Source organism: Galeopterus variegatus, unplaced genomic scaffold (assembly GCF_000696425.1).
Source record: "Galeopterus variegatus unplaced genomic scaffold, G_variegatus-3.0.2 Scaffold3413, whole genome shotgun sequence".
Taxonomy (NCBI): Eukaryota; Metazoa; Chordata; class Mammalia; order Dermoptera; family Cynocephalidae; genus Galeopterus; species Galeopterus variegatus.
Window position 1 is genome coordinate 107,032 of NW_007729524.1, and position 14,277 is coordinate 121,308.

Here is a 14,277-nt window from a genome sequence, read left to right on the forward strand (position 1 = left end):
GGGTGGCGATCCGTTGCCGGACACGGAAAAAGACAAAAAGACAAAAAAAAAAAAAAAAAAATTTACCATTTTAATTGTGATAAATTGTGATAAAATACACATAACATAAAATTTACCATCCTAACTGTTTTCAAGTGTACAGCTCAATAGTGTTAAGTATATGCACATATATTATACACATAAGTATATACACACACATAGTTGTGCAGCTGACCTCCAGAATATAAGTGCATTTGATAAAGAAATGAATGAGCTCTGAGAGATGATGTATTAATAAGTGACTTTACTTTGCACCTAAAGGTGATATTTTTGTTCAAAACATGAACATTTACCTCACTAATAAAGAACTCTATCTTATTTTAGATTTTCAGCAATTATATTCATGGTTTTGGGTTTTGGGGGGTTTTCTTGTTTTTTGGTTTTTTGCTTTCTCCTAATAGGAGTGAGCTGAGTCGACAGAAACTTCATACCCAAGAGCTGCTTTCTCAGCTGGAAATGGCAAATGAAAAGATAGTTGAGGTAAGATAATGACTCCCCAGGGAAGCACTTTCTGCTGCAGCTTGATACGCATGTTATAGAATTTTACCTGAGCCAAATCCAAATTAATTCTCTACTTGGAAATAACCATACAGAAATCATCCATAACCTTAAAAGTTCACACATAATATAATGTGAATAAAAGCCTTGAAAGTCAGTGATCTATCACATGTAAATGATGAAAGGTAAAAGCTGTTCTTTCAGTTTCATCAGTATAACTTATGCAGTGTTTCAGAGAATGTGTTAAAATCCTCTTTATTCCTCTGTATCTCTAAGATTTATTTTAACCCATTCTTATTTAGTTTTAATCCATCACAAGACACATAGAAAATACTTTTCCTACTAGAATATATTAAAATATATTTAGCTTGATGTCTTACCTAAATATACTAAAAGTTCATCTTTTTTTTTTTTCCTTTGAGGCTTTAAAAAAGTAAATAATTTCTGGATTATAATTGGGGCTCTCTAGAACTCTAGATCTTCATTTGATGTTTTAACTCTGAATATGTTTGTAAGAATTTCATCAATAGGGTAATACGATTTACTCTCTCTTTATAGTCTACTATAGGAGCCATAATGAAATCATTACTCTCAAGTATCATGACCCTATAAATTGATATAAGCCATTTAGAAAATAATTAAGGACTAGCCATTAAAATACTCTGTAATGTAGCTCCCACTTCCAGAAATCTGTTCTAAGGAAGTAATTTAAAATATAAAAAAATGTAAAGAAAGATATTCAACACAGTAATGTTAATAATATTAGAAGGTCAAAAGCAACTAAAATGATGAGTTGAAAAGGAATGGTTGCATATATTATGACTTACCCATTATGAACTGTTCCTTAACCGTTATGGTAGCAGTATAGAAAAATGTGCATTATATGTAGTCTGATTATAAATATGAAAATGATTATTATAGATGGTGGAATTCCCTTCCCCACCCCCTGACAAGTTTTCTCTAATGTAGGATATGCCTCTTAAAATTTAAGACTACGTATTAAAACATCTTGATATATTGGAACAGCCAATGTAGTTCTATTCATAAAATTTAATTTTTCTTTTGCTTCCCCACCCCCTGACAAGTTTTCTCTAATGTAGGATATGCCTCTTAAAATTTAAGACTACATATTAAAACATCTTGATATATTGGAACAGCCAATGTAGTTCTATTCATAAAATTTAATTTTTCTTTTGAGCATAAGAAATATAATGAGCTCATTTTCACAAGATATTGTTATTTTGGGCCAGCCTCATGGCTCACTCGGGAGAGTGCAGCGCTGAGGCCGCGGGTTCAGATCCTATATAGGGATGGCCGGGGCGCTCACTGGCTGAGCGTGGTGTGGATGACACCAAGCCAAGGGTTGCAGTCCCCTTACCGGTCAGAAAAAAAAGAAACACAAGATATTGTTATTTCAATATTTTATATTATTAGGCATGACATTTGCTCTTACTACTCATTTGTTGGGATGAGGGAACTATCTAGTTTTTCACAGAAAATGTTTTTCTAGCTATTCTTGATTCGGCTTGTATTATTCTCCCAACTCAGAAAAGTGCCAGAAAAACTATATGACAATTCCAGTTGTACAAAAATATTTTTTTCAGATGCACTATAACCAGGCAAATAAGTATGGAGAGAGCTAATGCATTTTTTAATTGACAGATTATTTGAACTCATCTGCATGACAGTATGTTGTGACAGCTTTGTATTCATGATGCCTGTATGAGATGGTTCCTGCCATAACAAAGTATTGCAAACCAGGTGGCTTGAACAACAAAACATTATTGTCTCACAGTTTTGGAGGCTAGAAATCTGAAATTGAGGTGTCCACAGTGTTGGTCCCTTCCAAGGGCTGTGAGGTAGAAGCTGTTCCATGCCTCTCTCCTAGCTCTGGTAGCCTCAAGCATTCCTTGGCTTATAGATGGTGTTCTCTCTGTGTCTTCATATTGTCTTCCCTTTATATACATATCTATCTCTGTGCCCAAATTTCCCCTTTTTATAAAGACACTAATATGGATTATGGCCCACCCTAACGACTTCATCTTAACTTGATCATCTGCAAAGACTATTCCCAAATAAGGTCATATTCACAGATACTGGAGGTTAGGACTTCAGCATCTTTTGGGGGGACACAATTTAATCCATAACAATGCCTACTAACTCTATTGACCCTAATAGCCTCTCGAGTATGCAAATGTTTTGAAGAACACACAAAAACAGTTCATCCCAATCCTACTGAAGCTCTGGTTTTAAAGCCCAGTAGTCTGTGTTTTCATTAACTCTCTAGGTGATTCTAAAGCAGTGATCTAGCATCTCAAGGGTAACAGCTCAAAAACTGTAAGCTTTGTTTTTAACTTCTGATTCACTTTGCCTTGGATTTGTTCATTCAATTTCTTTGGGGGCATGGAGGGAAAAAAATAACGTACTAAAAATATAAAACCACTTAGAGATAATATTAGCTTTGTATTTTATAAATGGTAAAATGACATCCAGATTTTCCATTGGTTATACCACAAAACATCTCCATGTCACATACTGATTTCTAACTTGTTTTATATTTCCTCTTAACAGAATGAAAAGTTAATTCTAGAGCATCAAGAAAAAGCCAACAGACTTCAAAGGCGTCTAAGTCAGGCGGAACAGAGAGCTGCTTCCGCTTCCCAGCAGGTAGAGAGCATCCTCATTATCTTGAGAATAAACAGTCTGAGTAGATCAAAGATAAGAAAAGTTCCTCAGAAGTTCCCAGTAAACTAGTAGTTTTATTTTTTACTTGATTAACCTATTTAAAATTAGTCCCTTTAATATTTGAGGTTGAAAAAGTAAACTTTAGAAACAAAAATGAATATCAGTATCCTCCAATTGACACCTGCCTCTAAAACTGCACTTTTCAATATGGTAGCTCTTAGCCACAGGCAGCTATTTAAATTTAAATTAATTAAAATTAAATAAAATTAAAAATTGAGATTCTCAATCACACTAGCCAGATTTCAAGTACTGTATAGCCATATCTAGCTATGTGGATACAGAACATTTCTATGATCACAAAAAATTCTGTTAGACCACACTGCTCTAGAATTACATTCTGTCTAAGACTAGGCAGATATTCACTGACAGATTTGAAAATGGATAACATTGCTTTGAATGTAGTATTTCAAATTGCACTGCCTTTGTTTTTATTTTAGTTTTTAAATAGAAAAACTACTTGGCTTACAAGTTAACTTATTTGTATGTGACAAAGTAAATATAAAATACAATTTTATAAAAGTTGTCCAATGTGAAGTAGAGTAGAAAATGCATCAGTATAATACTAAGGGGTAATTTCTCATAACACACACATATAAATGAAATGGGCCATTTGTCCTTAAGTAGGCACAGTAGTCCCTCCTATTAAGAACAAAATGAGACTAGTTCAGTGATTATAAAGATAGGCTCGAAACAGACATCTGAATTGGGTACATAGATAAATAAATAGGGCAGGCAGACAGTAAAAACAAATGAAGTTTCTATATTATTAATTATATTTGGTTATTAATGTACTGTTTCAATCAAAATTAGTTATTATTAGCTACTACAGCATTTTATGTATAGTAAAACAACTCTACTCACTGAATTTATGTTCATGTTTATAGATGTTTTTTAAATCTACTTGTGGTATGAACATGGCACTTAAAATCCAATAATTATTTACCTTCCTATTCCCCTCCCTCTTGAAAGTAATTGTAGCCTGTCAAATAATTTTAATATCTTATGAAGTTAGTAATTAATTAATGGATTAACCAATTAATCATTTAAGAATTCATTTATTCATTTAGATTATTAAATAATAGGAGTCAAGGTGCACTAAGCAGTATCTTGGAGAGTATGTGTTTTGGTGTCAGGCAAATCGCCTCGTGCCATTAAGTAGCCATGTGACTTTGGGCAATTTCAACTTCTCTAATCCTGAATTTCCTCATGTTTAATGTGGAATAATAACACTTCCTTCTTATAGTTACTGAAAGGTGAAAAGAATTAACACGTGTAAAGCATTTAGCATAGTGGTAATATATAGAGATACTTAGATGGATATAGAAGAAATTAAATTTCTATATTACAACCCCTAAAGCTTCACATTTACCTTTATAAGGAATATGGTAAAGAAAATGCCTACTTAAAATCAACTACCTTGAGTTCTGTAGTAAAAAGGGTACAGTTACAGAACCTTAATTAGGTAATTCATTTGGCATCTAGTTTAGTTTTCCTCCTGACAGAATTAAACCTAAACAGTCCAACACTGACATTTCTTCTGTTATTTAAAATCTCCAGTGGAAAAGATTCTAATCTTCTTTTTGTGAGCCTTTTTAAAATGTTTTGTCAGTAACCACTTCACAAATTTTTAAGTAACAAATTTTTCCTTAAGCTTTTCACCTTCCAGTCTCTTGTTATTTGAAGATGGAAAGAAATCATTCAGCATTCTCCCCATATACAAGAAGGAATTTCTTCCCTAGAATTAATATTTTTTCTATTTTATATGAGTTCAAGTGATAATCTTTCTTTATAAGACATATATTCAGTTTTTTTCATCTTTATCCTTGCCTTTCTAATTTTCTCATTTTCCTCTGAAAACTGGAAATTGCTATTGGAAATAATATCCTACTAAGAGCATGGTATTTAATGACATAAAAGGAGTTAACAGATATTATTGTCTCTAACACATCATACTTACCATAGTGCAGCCCAGCGTCATGTTATTGGTTCAACACAAGCCCTAAATTGTGCTGATTCAATCATGCTCTAAATGTGCTATTCTGATTAACTTTGTCTATACATTCTCTAAATCTAAGTGTGCCACTCTAAACTGCTGAATGCCATACTATGTTCTTTTGACAATGTGACAGTTTTTAAAAGCAGTGTGGTGAAGCCTTTCTATGCAAGAACACAAAACCTAGAAGCTATGAAAAAAAAATTGATAAATGTGACCACATAAAATTTCAAATTTCTGCATCAAAAAGTCATAAAATCAATAATAAATGGAGAAAAATGTCTGTAACACATATGAGAAAAGTATGAGAAAAGTCTAATATCCTAAACACACATAAAAAATGCCTAAGTCAAAAAAGAAAAGTGGTACAATAGACAAATAAAGGACATTTACATAAAAGAAAAGGCAGACAGCTTTTAAACATTTAAAAAGGTGCTTATCCTCACCCATAAGACAAATACAAATTTAAACTGTAATCACATCATTTTTCACCTATCAGATCATGAAGTTTGATAATATATCGTGCTGGCACTTTCACACATCACTGATGTAAGGGTACATTGATACAATCTGTTTGGAGCCTAGTTTGGCAGTATCTTGCAAAAATTGTAAATGTACATAATCTTTGACCCATATTTGCACCTGGAAAAGTCTTTACAAGGAAGCAAACATGTAAAAATACTAATTACAGCATTGCCTCTAATTTTAAAATATTAAAAACTGTCCCCCCAAAAATATATTAAAAACTATCCAAATACCCAACAATAGGAGACCATTTAAGTTCTGGATTACCCATACGGGGAGTAGTTTACAGCTGTTAAGAGGAATATGGGGGATTTAATATGGAATTATTTCTAAGGTAAGTCATTTAGAAAAAAGAAAGATGAAAAGTGTATATGTTACTTTATTATTTTTAAATAAAAAGGAGTAAGGAAATATATACATATATTCTCATTTAGAATATTTCTAGAAATATACTTAACAACTGGAAATAATGGTTATATCTGGAGAGAGGGCTATGGAATGAAAGACAGCAATGGGAAGGAGACTTCCTTTATGGTGTTTGTATACTCTTTTGTACTGTTAAATCTTTTTTACCATGTATATACATTCCCAATTCCAATTAATATTTAAAGATTATTTTCCTATTGGACTTTTCTTACTATGATCTATCATCTTTTTAAAAATTTTTTTATTTATTTTGTGTGTGTGTGTGTGTGTGTGTGGTGGTTGGCCAGTTCAGGGATTGAATCCCGGACCTTGGTGTTACCAGCACCAGGCTCTAACCTACTGAGCTAACCGGCCAGCCCCTACCATCACCTTTTTATTTCCAGCCCCACATTGTGATAGCACACATTTAATGTGCACTTTAGACACTTTTCTGATTAACTTTCATCTAGATGTTTTTCATCTATCTGTGCAATATGTTTTGGAATTCTAAGTATATCACTCTGAGCTATGAAATGTTATAATTGACATGCATTTCTCCAACATAATACAGAAATTTTAAAGTCTCAAGAGTAAAATAGAAATGAATGCAAAAAAATGATCTCTTACAAGACTCCTTCCAGTAAAATTATTTTCAATAGTTGTAGGTTGTGATGCTTTGTACTTTGTATTAATCTGAGATTTCCGTAGAAAAAGTAACTATTTACTGATTGTTTATTTTAATTGCAGCTCAGTGTGATTACAGTGCAGAGAAGAAAAGCAGCCTCCATGATGAATCTGGAAAATATTTAAAAATATTCATAGTTCACTCACAGAACTTTAGAGTTGGGAAAGCTGTTGGACTAAAAGTGTATTGAAATGGTAAAGCCTGCAGAGAATGGTTAAAGCTTCTGTCATTTTGCATAAGCATTTTCCATTCTGTTTTGAGGGTTATTGGAAAACAGAACAGTGACAGCTTCCTGTAAGTAAAGAAAATATAATCCTATATTGAGCTTCAGTGGAGAATAAAGCCAGCTGAGAAGAACTCATTGCCTTCATCGAAGTGTCTATTTTTTAATTCCCCTTTTTCCCTAAGAAAATATAATCCTATATTGAGCTTCAGTGGAGAATAAAGCCAGCTGAGAAGAACTCATTTCATTCATCGAAGTGTCTATTTTTTAATTCCCCTTTTTCCCTGGAAGACCATAATAATTTTCAAACTCTGCTAATCATGAGAAAGAGGTTTTAAGAAAATTCTAGAATTTAATATTTCAGGTTCCAGGATTTGATAATTTTACATCCAATTGTTACTCCTAACTTTTTTTTTAAGTTCTTAAGTATTTGTTTTATTATGAACTCATAATGTAATAAATTGTGCACTTTTCTAAAATAATGCTGTCATGTATTTTAATGTATAATTGTACTGATTCATTTTTAACTTACATGGTTTCTAGTATTTATAGAACTAAATATTTAAGAACTTGGGAGGATTTTATACATATTATTCAAAGTAGTACTAATCAAATGGAGATCTTAGATTCTGAGAGTGCATGGCATTGAACTATTGCAGTCCTATGGATCGTCAGAGATCTGTGTAGTTATTCTGTGCTCCTGGTTCGAACTTTGTGCATCCTGGTTTCCTATGATTAGAGCAGATAGATTTACATCTGGGTAACCAGTTAGTAGACTGTTGCATTGTCCAAATAAAAGATAATGAGTTTGAGTTGGAAGTGCATGAAGACATTCATGTGTAGACATTCAACCATCAGTTGAGGTTTAAGACTGGTGCTAACCAATAGGGATAGCCACGAGTCTTTCACATGGAGCTGAGAACTGGAGCCATGCAAGTGTAGGAACTTGCACTGGGGTCTTACATGATGTGGCCAGCTGCCTCTTGAGCTCTTCCCGTACTACTCGTCCCCTCCATCTCTTGTGCTCTAGACTTGATGGACTTCTTTTACTTTTGTCAATGCATCATCCTCCCTTCCAGCACAGGGTCTCTACATATACTTTTCCAAGTGTATATTCTTCAGATCTACTCAAACATCACTTCCTCAGAGGAGCCCTCCTTAGCCTCCAGACTAGGTTAGGTCCCCTTGTTATATTGCTGTTAACCGTGTGCTGTATTTTTCCTTCATAGAGCTGATCAAAATTTATAATAAACTTTTTAAATTTTTTTCTTTAATGTCATCTCCCCAACAAACTACGGAATCATATCTACTCTCATTCATCATTGTATCCTTAGCACCCAGCATAGTTGCTTGCACATGGAGGGTATTCAATAACTGTTTGTTCAAAAACTGAGTTTTTAAGGAAAGGACCTTCGGAATGTCCTCTTTGTTGAATGAGCTCAGGAAGAGGAGCTATTGAAGGAGACTGAACAGGAGCAATGAAAGGATCATAACAAAGAGAATCCAACATGATAACAAATTCAAGGAGGGGGCAGATGGTTGCTAGTGTCAAATGCAGTGATGAGATCAAATAGTACAAATATGGCAGCGAAATGGTCATCAGACAGGAGGCTTATTTCAGTTTTTTAAAGAATTTTCCATTTGATTCTCCAAAGTGAATTTCTTCCCATGTTATTCACAGACTAAATTCCATGTCATAAGAATTATGTTCATATTCATGTTTATAGAATAGGGAATTTATTTTTTAAAATTTTTAATTAGAGAAGATGTTAGAATCATGTCTAACAAAAAAAAAAAAAAACTGTAGAAGAAAGCCCTTTGGAAACTAATATCCTAGACAAATATAAATATTATTGTTATCCATTTTCAAAAAGAAATCTAACCTTCCAGACTATTACTTCAAAGTAAAATCTCTGAGTAGACACTTTCTTCAAATTTGACGATAGGCAACTTCTCTTTACACTCTAATATTAACCCTTCTCGAGTGGGATCTCCTCCATCTAAGAGGACAGGCTTCTAATGCGCAGATAATATGCCTTTCTGACCTCTGTTGAAGTTGAACAGACTTAAGCTATATTTAGCAACAGAACTGAACATTATGGTTATTTTTTCTTTCAGAAAAGTTTGTTAGTTAATAATTTCTAGTGTAAAAACATGGCAAAGTTTTTAACATTTCTCATATTGGCCAGTCTTGACTTTATTTACACAGACAGTATCATTTACTCTCTAAGCTGTGTTTTAGAAGACAAGAAATGAGTAGGAAAGAGAGAAAGAAATTATATAAATCTGAAATTGAGAACAACACAGCTAGTTCCTTTTATTTATTCATTTTTACTGTGTCTCCCTGAGAAAAAAAAGGAGATATGATTACCTCTTCTTCCTTTTGTACAGAAATATGCAAATTGGGCAGCCAACAATCTTCTAATTTTGCCTCTGGCGTGAGAACTATAACTACACCAAATACGGGAGAACGTTAGCAACAATTCAGTCATTCATTTATTCAGCAAATATTGGATATTTCATAGCTGCATAACCCTCGGTCAAATCAAGAAGAGTGAAAAGCGCTTTAAACATATTGCTATAAATTTTGTTATTTAACCATAATGTGTTTTATCATTTTTTCCAAAATAACAAATCCGTAATGAGCTTTTTTGCAAAGATTTTTGTCAAAAATAATTAAATTTATTTAGTTTACCTAAAAATGTATATATACATACAGATATGGAGAGAGAGAGACAGAAAAACTGCAATACCCTAATGTTACTTATAAAACCTGTCCCTTACCAACCCTTAAAACATAAATGTATGGCTTTTGTGACAATATGCATGCTCTTAGTCAAGAAAGAAAAATAAATATTTATGTTTATATAACAAAAGTCACAGGATGGAAAAGTGTCTTTAATTTTTTATAACATTAGCACCCGCTAGCCCAAGAATTCACCACAAAATATACACATGTGCCTCACATTCCCTAAGGCGCTCCCACTGTGCAAGCTGCAATCACGCTCGTCTCTTCCGCTCAGAAAGTATATTAGGATGTAAGCAAATGAGAATGACATGAGAGAGTTTTGAATCTGTTCTATTGTATTTCTTTTTAAATACACATTTTTAAAGCACAGTACTTTACTTTCAGCAATAAATTACTTTTGATATTGTGCACAGCTGTTGAAATCCACCAAGGGATAGCTCACTTCCCCTTGAGATGGCCCAATCTCTTTCCAACAGACTTGACCATTATAAAGTTCTTCCTTACATAGAACTGAAATGTCTTCTAGCCATAGTTCTACTTTGTGCAACAGAGTAAATCTAAACCATCTTCCACATGAGTTAATGACTCATGGAAATGTACATATGTAATATTTCTCATTAGTGTTTAGCATGAGAAAAAATGAGAATCACTATTCTAGTCTACACTTCCATTAATGCAGCTTAAAAATCATGCTAGCTTTTTTTTGGTGGGGGGGTGTTGAATCGCAGCGTTGGACAGATATTGAGCATATTGTCAACTAAAATACTAAGTCTTTTTCAGAGGTTTTGTTGCTAAGCCAAATCTTTGCCCCAGAAATGGAACGGGTCATTTATCCCTATTATATTTGATTACTGAGGTCATTTTAGCTCCTGATTCTGTCAAGTTTGTTAGCTCTAAGCATAGGGATCATGTCTGTTTTATTTTGTTTTAATGCTATATTTCTTGTACCTCAGATAATTTTTTGATTTACAATGAATGCTATCTACAGATTTGATAAACACGCTACCCATGTTTTCATGCATAGATGAAGAGGACCAGACAGATCTGAGTACAGACAGTCTCAGAGCATAACAACTCCCTTAAAGAGTAACTTATCAGCACCAGTCAGATATGGTCATTCAACCTGTTTTTAGTCTGGCCCATATTTTTGTTTGTACACTATCTTAAGAACATCAGGACCTAGCCTTCTGCCTCGCAAAAGTTCATTTATGCCATGCTAGTCATATTTCCCAGATCTAATCTAGTAATTCTGTCCAAAAAGAAAATTAAGTTAATCTCCTTAGTAAATCCATATAGCCTCCTAGTAATCACCACATGTTCCTTTTCTGTTTATTAAAACTCTTTATTTCCTTTGATAAGGAATGATGGAAATTTCCATTTAATATTTTCATTCAATGGCAGTACAGTCCTTTTTTCAAAAAATAAAAAAGGCTTCAGAGCATATGATGTATAAGGAAATCTGTCAGCACTTAGATCTGTGAAGATTAAAAATATGAGACTAGTATCTCCTTTTATATAAACTATTCTAGAGGATAAAAGAAAATGAGAGAAGGGCTCGGTAGTTAGCTCAGTTGGTTAGAGCATGGTGCTGATAACATCAAGGTCCAGGGATTAATCTCTGTACCAGCCAGCTGCCAAAAAAAGGAAAAAAAAGAAAAAGAAAATGAGAAGAGTTATAATCACAATTCTACAAATAACCAATAGAATCCATTGGAGAATCTTGCCATGGATCTACGATAATCATGCTGACATATATTAATAGTGTCTATTTAGTAAGCAACTAATATGTGCTAGGCAAAGTGTGCTAGCATTTTGAGTTTATTATCTCATATAATTCAACAGCCCTGCTAGGTAGGTATTATCATTTCCTTTCCAAAGATAAAAGGTATGAGAAAAGTTAAATGATTCACCCAGGGTCACAGCGCTGGCAAGTGGCACAGCTGGGTTTCAAACCACATCTATTCAACATCAGAATTCCTCCTACTGAGCAACACTGTATCTTTAGAGTTTGCAGAATTGTATTTTTGACACCTCTCTCATTTGCTGACAGTGATTCAGCAGTAGCCTTTATAGGTTCTCTTGAGTGCCCTGGGATGTAATTCATCTGGGTCAGTAGGCTTGCACTCACCGTAAACAGCTAGATGCTTTGTACGTCTTGGACTTCAGGTGACTCTTACCAGTGTCCATTCTCTTCCTCAGTTCAAGGACCAGTGTTCTTGATGGAAAATACAAGTGCAAAATAGGATTTGAAAAATTCTACCTCTACTTTTTCCTTCCCTTTTTTTGCCCTTTCTGACTCTGACCCTAACTCAAAAAGCCTTTTGATTGTCAAATAATACGTATACCTAGAAAATTTCCTAGAAAAAGCATCTTCGTATCTAATGAGATTCGGTAATTTTTCCAAACCTAGAAAAGTATTGGCCATAACCTAAATGTAAGTCAAGTAATTTTAGTGGAAAATATATATCTAAGCAAAGGAAGTGGTAATAACTAGTCAAATACCTTCTTTGAAGGTTTCCAGATTTCTTTGATGAGTTATGACAATTTCATCAATTTTAATCTACCTAAAAAAATCATAAATGTGTTAAATTGTGTTTAGTAATTGTGTGGTAAAGTGGTTGATATAATATTGTATGATTTCCTTTGTCAAAATAAGCATGGTGTCTGAAAGGTATTAGAGTACGGTGGGACTAGTTGAGGCAAAGATATCATCACAAGCCTTTGATATAAAAAAAAAGCTCAAACAATTCAAACAGTAAAACTGCAGCAGTGCCAAAATTGATGAGAAAAAGGAGGAAAGCTCCTTTTGAGGTTGCTACATGAGGGAGGAAGACACCAGAGAAAACATCTTGCTTTCATGAAGAAATTGTTTTACACTGGTAATAATCCTGAAATTAGAACCATCAGCCAGATTAGTGGGTAAAGTAACCACATTAACCCATAAACACAAATGTACTATATAAAACTCAGCCATGTATAAGCCAGGGAGTAGTGAGAATATCAGGACACATTTGTGATACATTAGGAACGACAGTACACATAACTTACTGTTTTTACCTTTGCTACTTAACTTGGCATTACTTATTTATCTATAAAAATAACTGGATTTATTATAAATACTTTGTATGACAAAAGTGCTGATTTGGGAGTTTTGCACAGCTTCAGTTTAAAGTGTCAAGACATTAGCCCTAAATCCAGGTTCATCATCAAGGAACTATGAGATTTTAAATAATTCTTTTTTACTTTCCAAGTAATGTGTCAGGACATAGAGAAAATTATGTTGGAGTTCCTGACAGCAGTGTTATTTTCTTTGATCACCTATGCATATATTTGATCTGTAACTGTGTATGTAGCGGTGTGTGTTACATAAAAAAATAACTAATTTCATTCTCCCTAAAATAAGGCAGGGACTAACTGACCACAAGCAGACTATACTGCTCATTAGGTTACGCTCATATAGTCTTTTAACTAGTACATTAACATTTTAAGCCAAGATTGTTAGCTTTACTTTATAAAAATTCATTGAACCAAAGTTCACATGTGTAGTCCTCAGTATACTTAAAAACATGCGAGCTACTTTATGCGAACTATTTTTATATTCCGATAGCAGAGCATAGGAGGCTCAATCCCAGACTGGCTGGGATTGACTCCCAGCTCTACCACCTACTGACCTTGAGCAAATTTCTTTATCTCTGTGCCTCAGTTTCCTCATCTGCAAATTGGAGAAAAATAGTGCCTCTCATGTGATAAGGATTAAACAAATTAATATACATAAAATACAGACTAGTGCCTGCCATTTGATAAGCCTTTTGAAATTGTCTGCAAAAGTCAGGAAGTTCCCCTGAAGACTATGTGGAATGACAAAATCAGTTTTTATCTCAGAAGTTGTCACTATGGAGAGTGTTGGCAGGGTTACAGGTAAATGGGGGAAGGAGGGATTCATTTCAGCAAGACTTGAGTCAAGGAAACCAGATAAAAAGCTGCTGCAGTAATCCAGGTGAGAAAGAGGCCTGAACTACATGGCAAGTGGTAGTAAGTTCTAGAGAAATGAAAAATATTGGTGTGGTAATTAAGTATAATACATAGACCTAGATTTACCACTGGCTGTGAGAGTTGAAGACGAAAGGACCACTCCCAGGTTTCAGGCTGGGATGACATTCTCTAAAACAGGATACAAAGAACAAATTCCAAAATCTTAAGTACCTGTATACCTCCAAGAGGAAATGCCTAATAAGCAGTCTATAAGAACTTAGGAAAAGCTCGATTGCAGAGATATCAAACTCAGCAGCAGAGGACAGTCAAGGAAGTAGTAACATATTAGATGTGCTTTTATTCTCTTTTTCAATGACCAGACAATCGAAGCTCTTCTATTGTACCTCACACTAGAACATATCACCTAATGCAGTTCTTAACTT

At 33.9% G+C, this 14,277-nt stretch overlaps 1 protein-coding gene across 1 annotated transcript in view; it reads left to right on the forward strand.

The window, feature by feature from the left end:
* The window catches only part of LOC103600666 (sodium channel and clathrin linker 1-like), a gene marked incomplete at its 5' end in the record, with an annotated part of 111,003 nt that extends 103,714 nt beyond the window's left edge, over positions 1-7,289 (forward strand). Inside the window, 3 exons of the mRNA XM_008584971.1 lie at positions 441-519; positions 3,109-3,204; positions 6,953-7,289. Coding sequence (XP_008583193.1) covers positions 441-519; positions 3,109-3,204; positions 6,953-7,015 — 238 coding nt within the window. The remainder of the gene's footprint in view (positions 1-440; positions 520-3,108; positions 3,205-6,952) is intronic.
* Between the last annotated feature and the right edge of the window lie 6,988 nt (positions 7,290-14,277).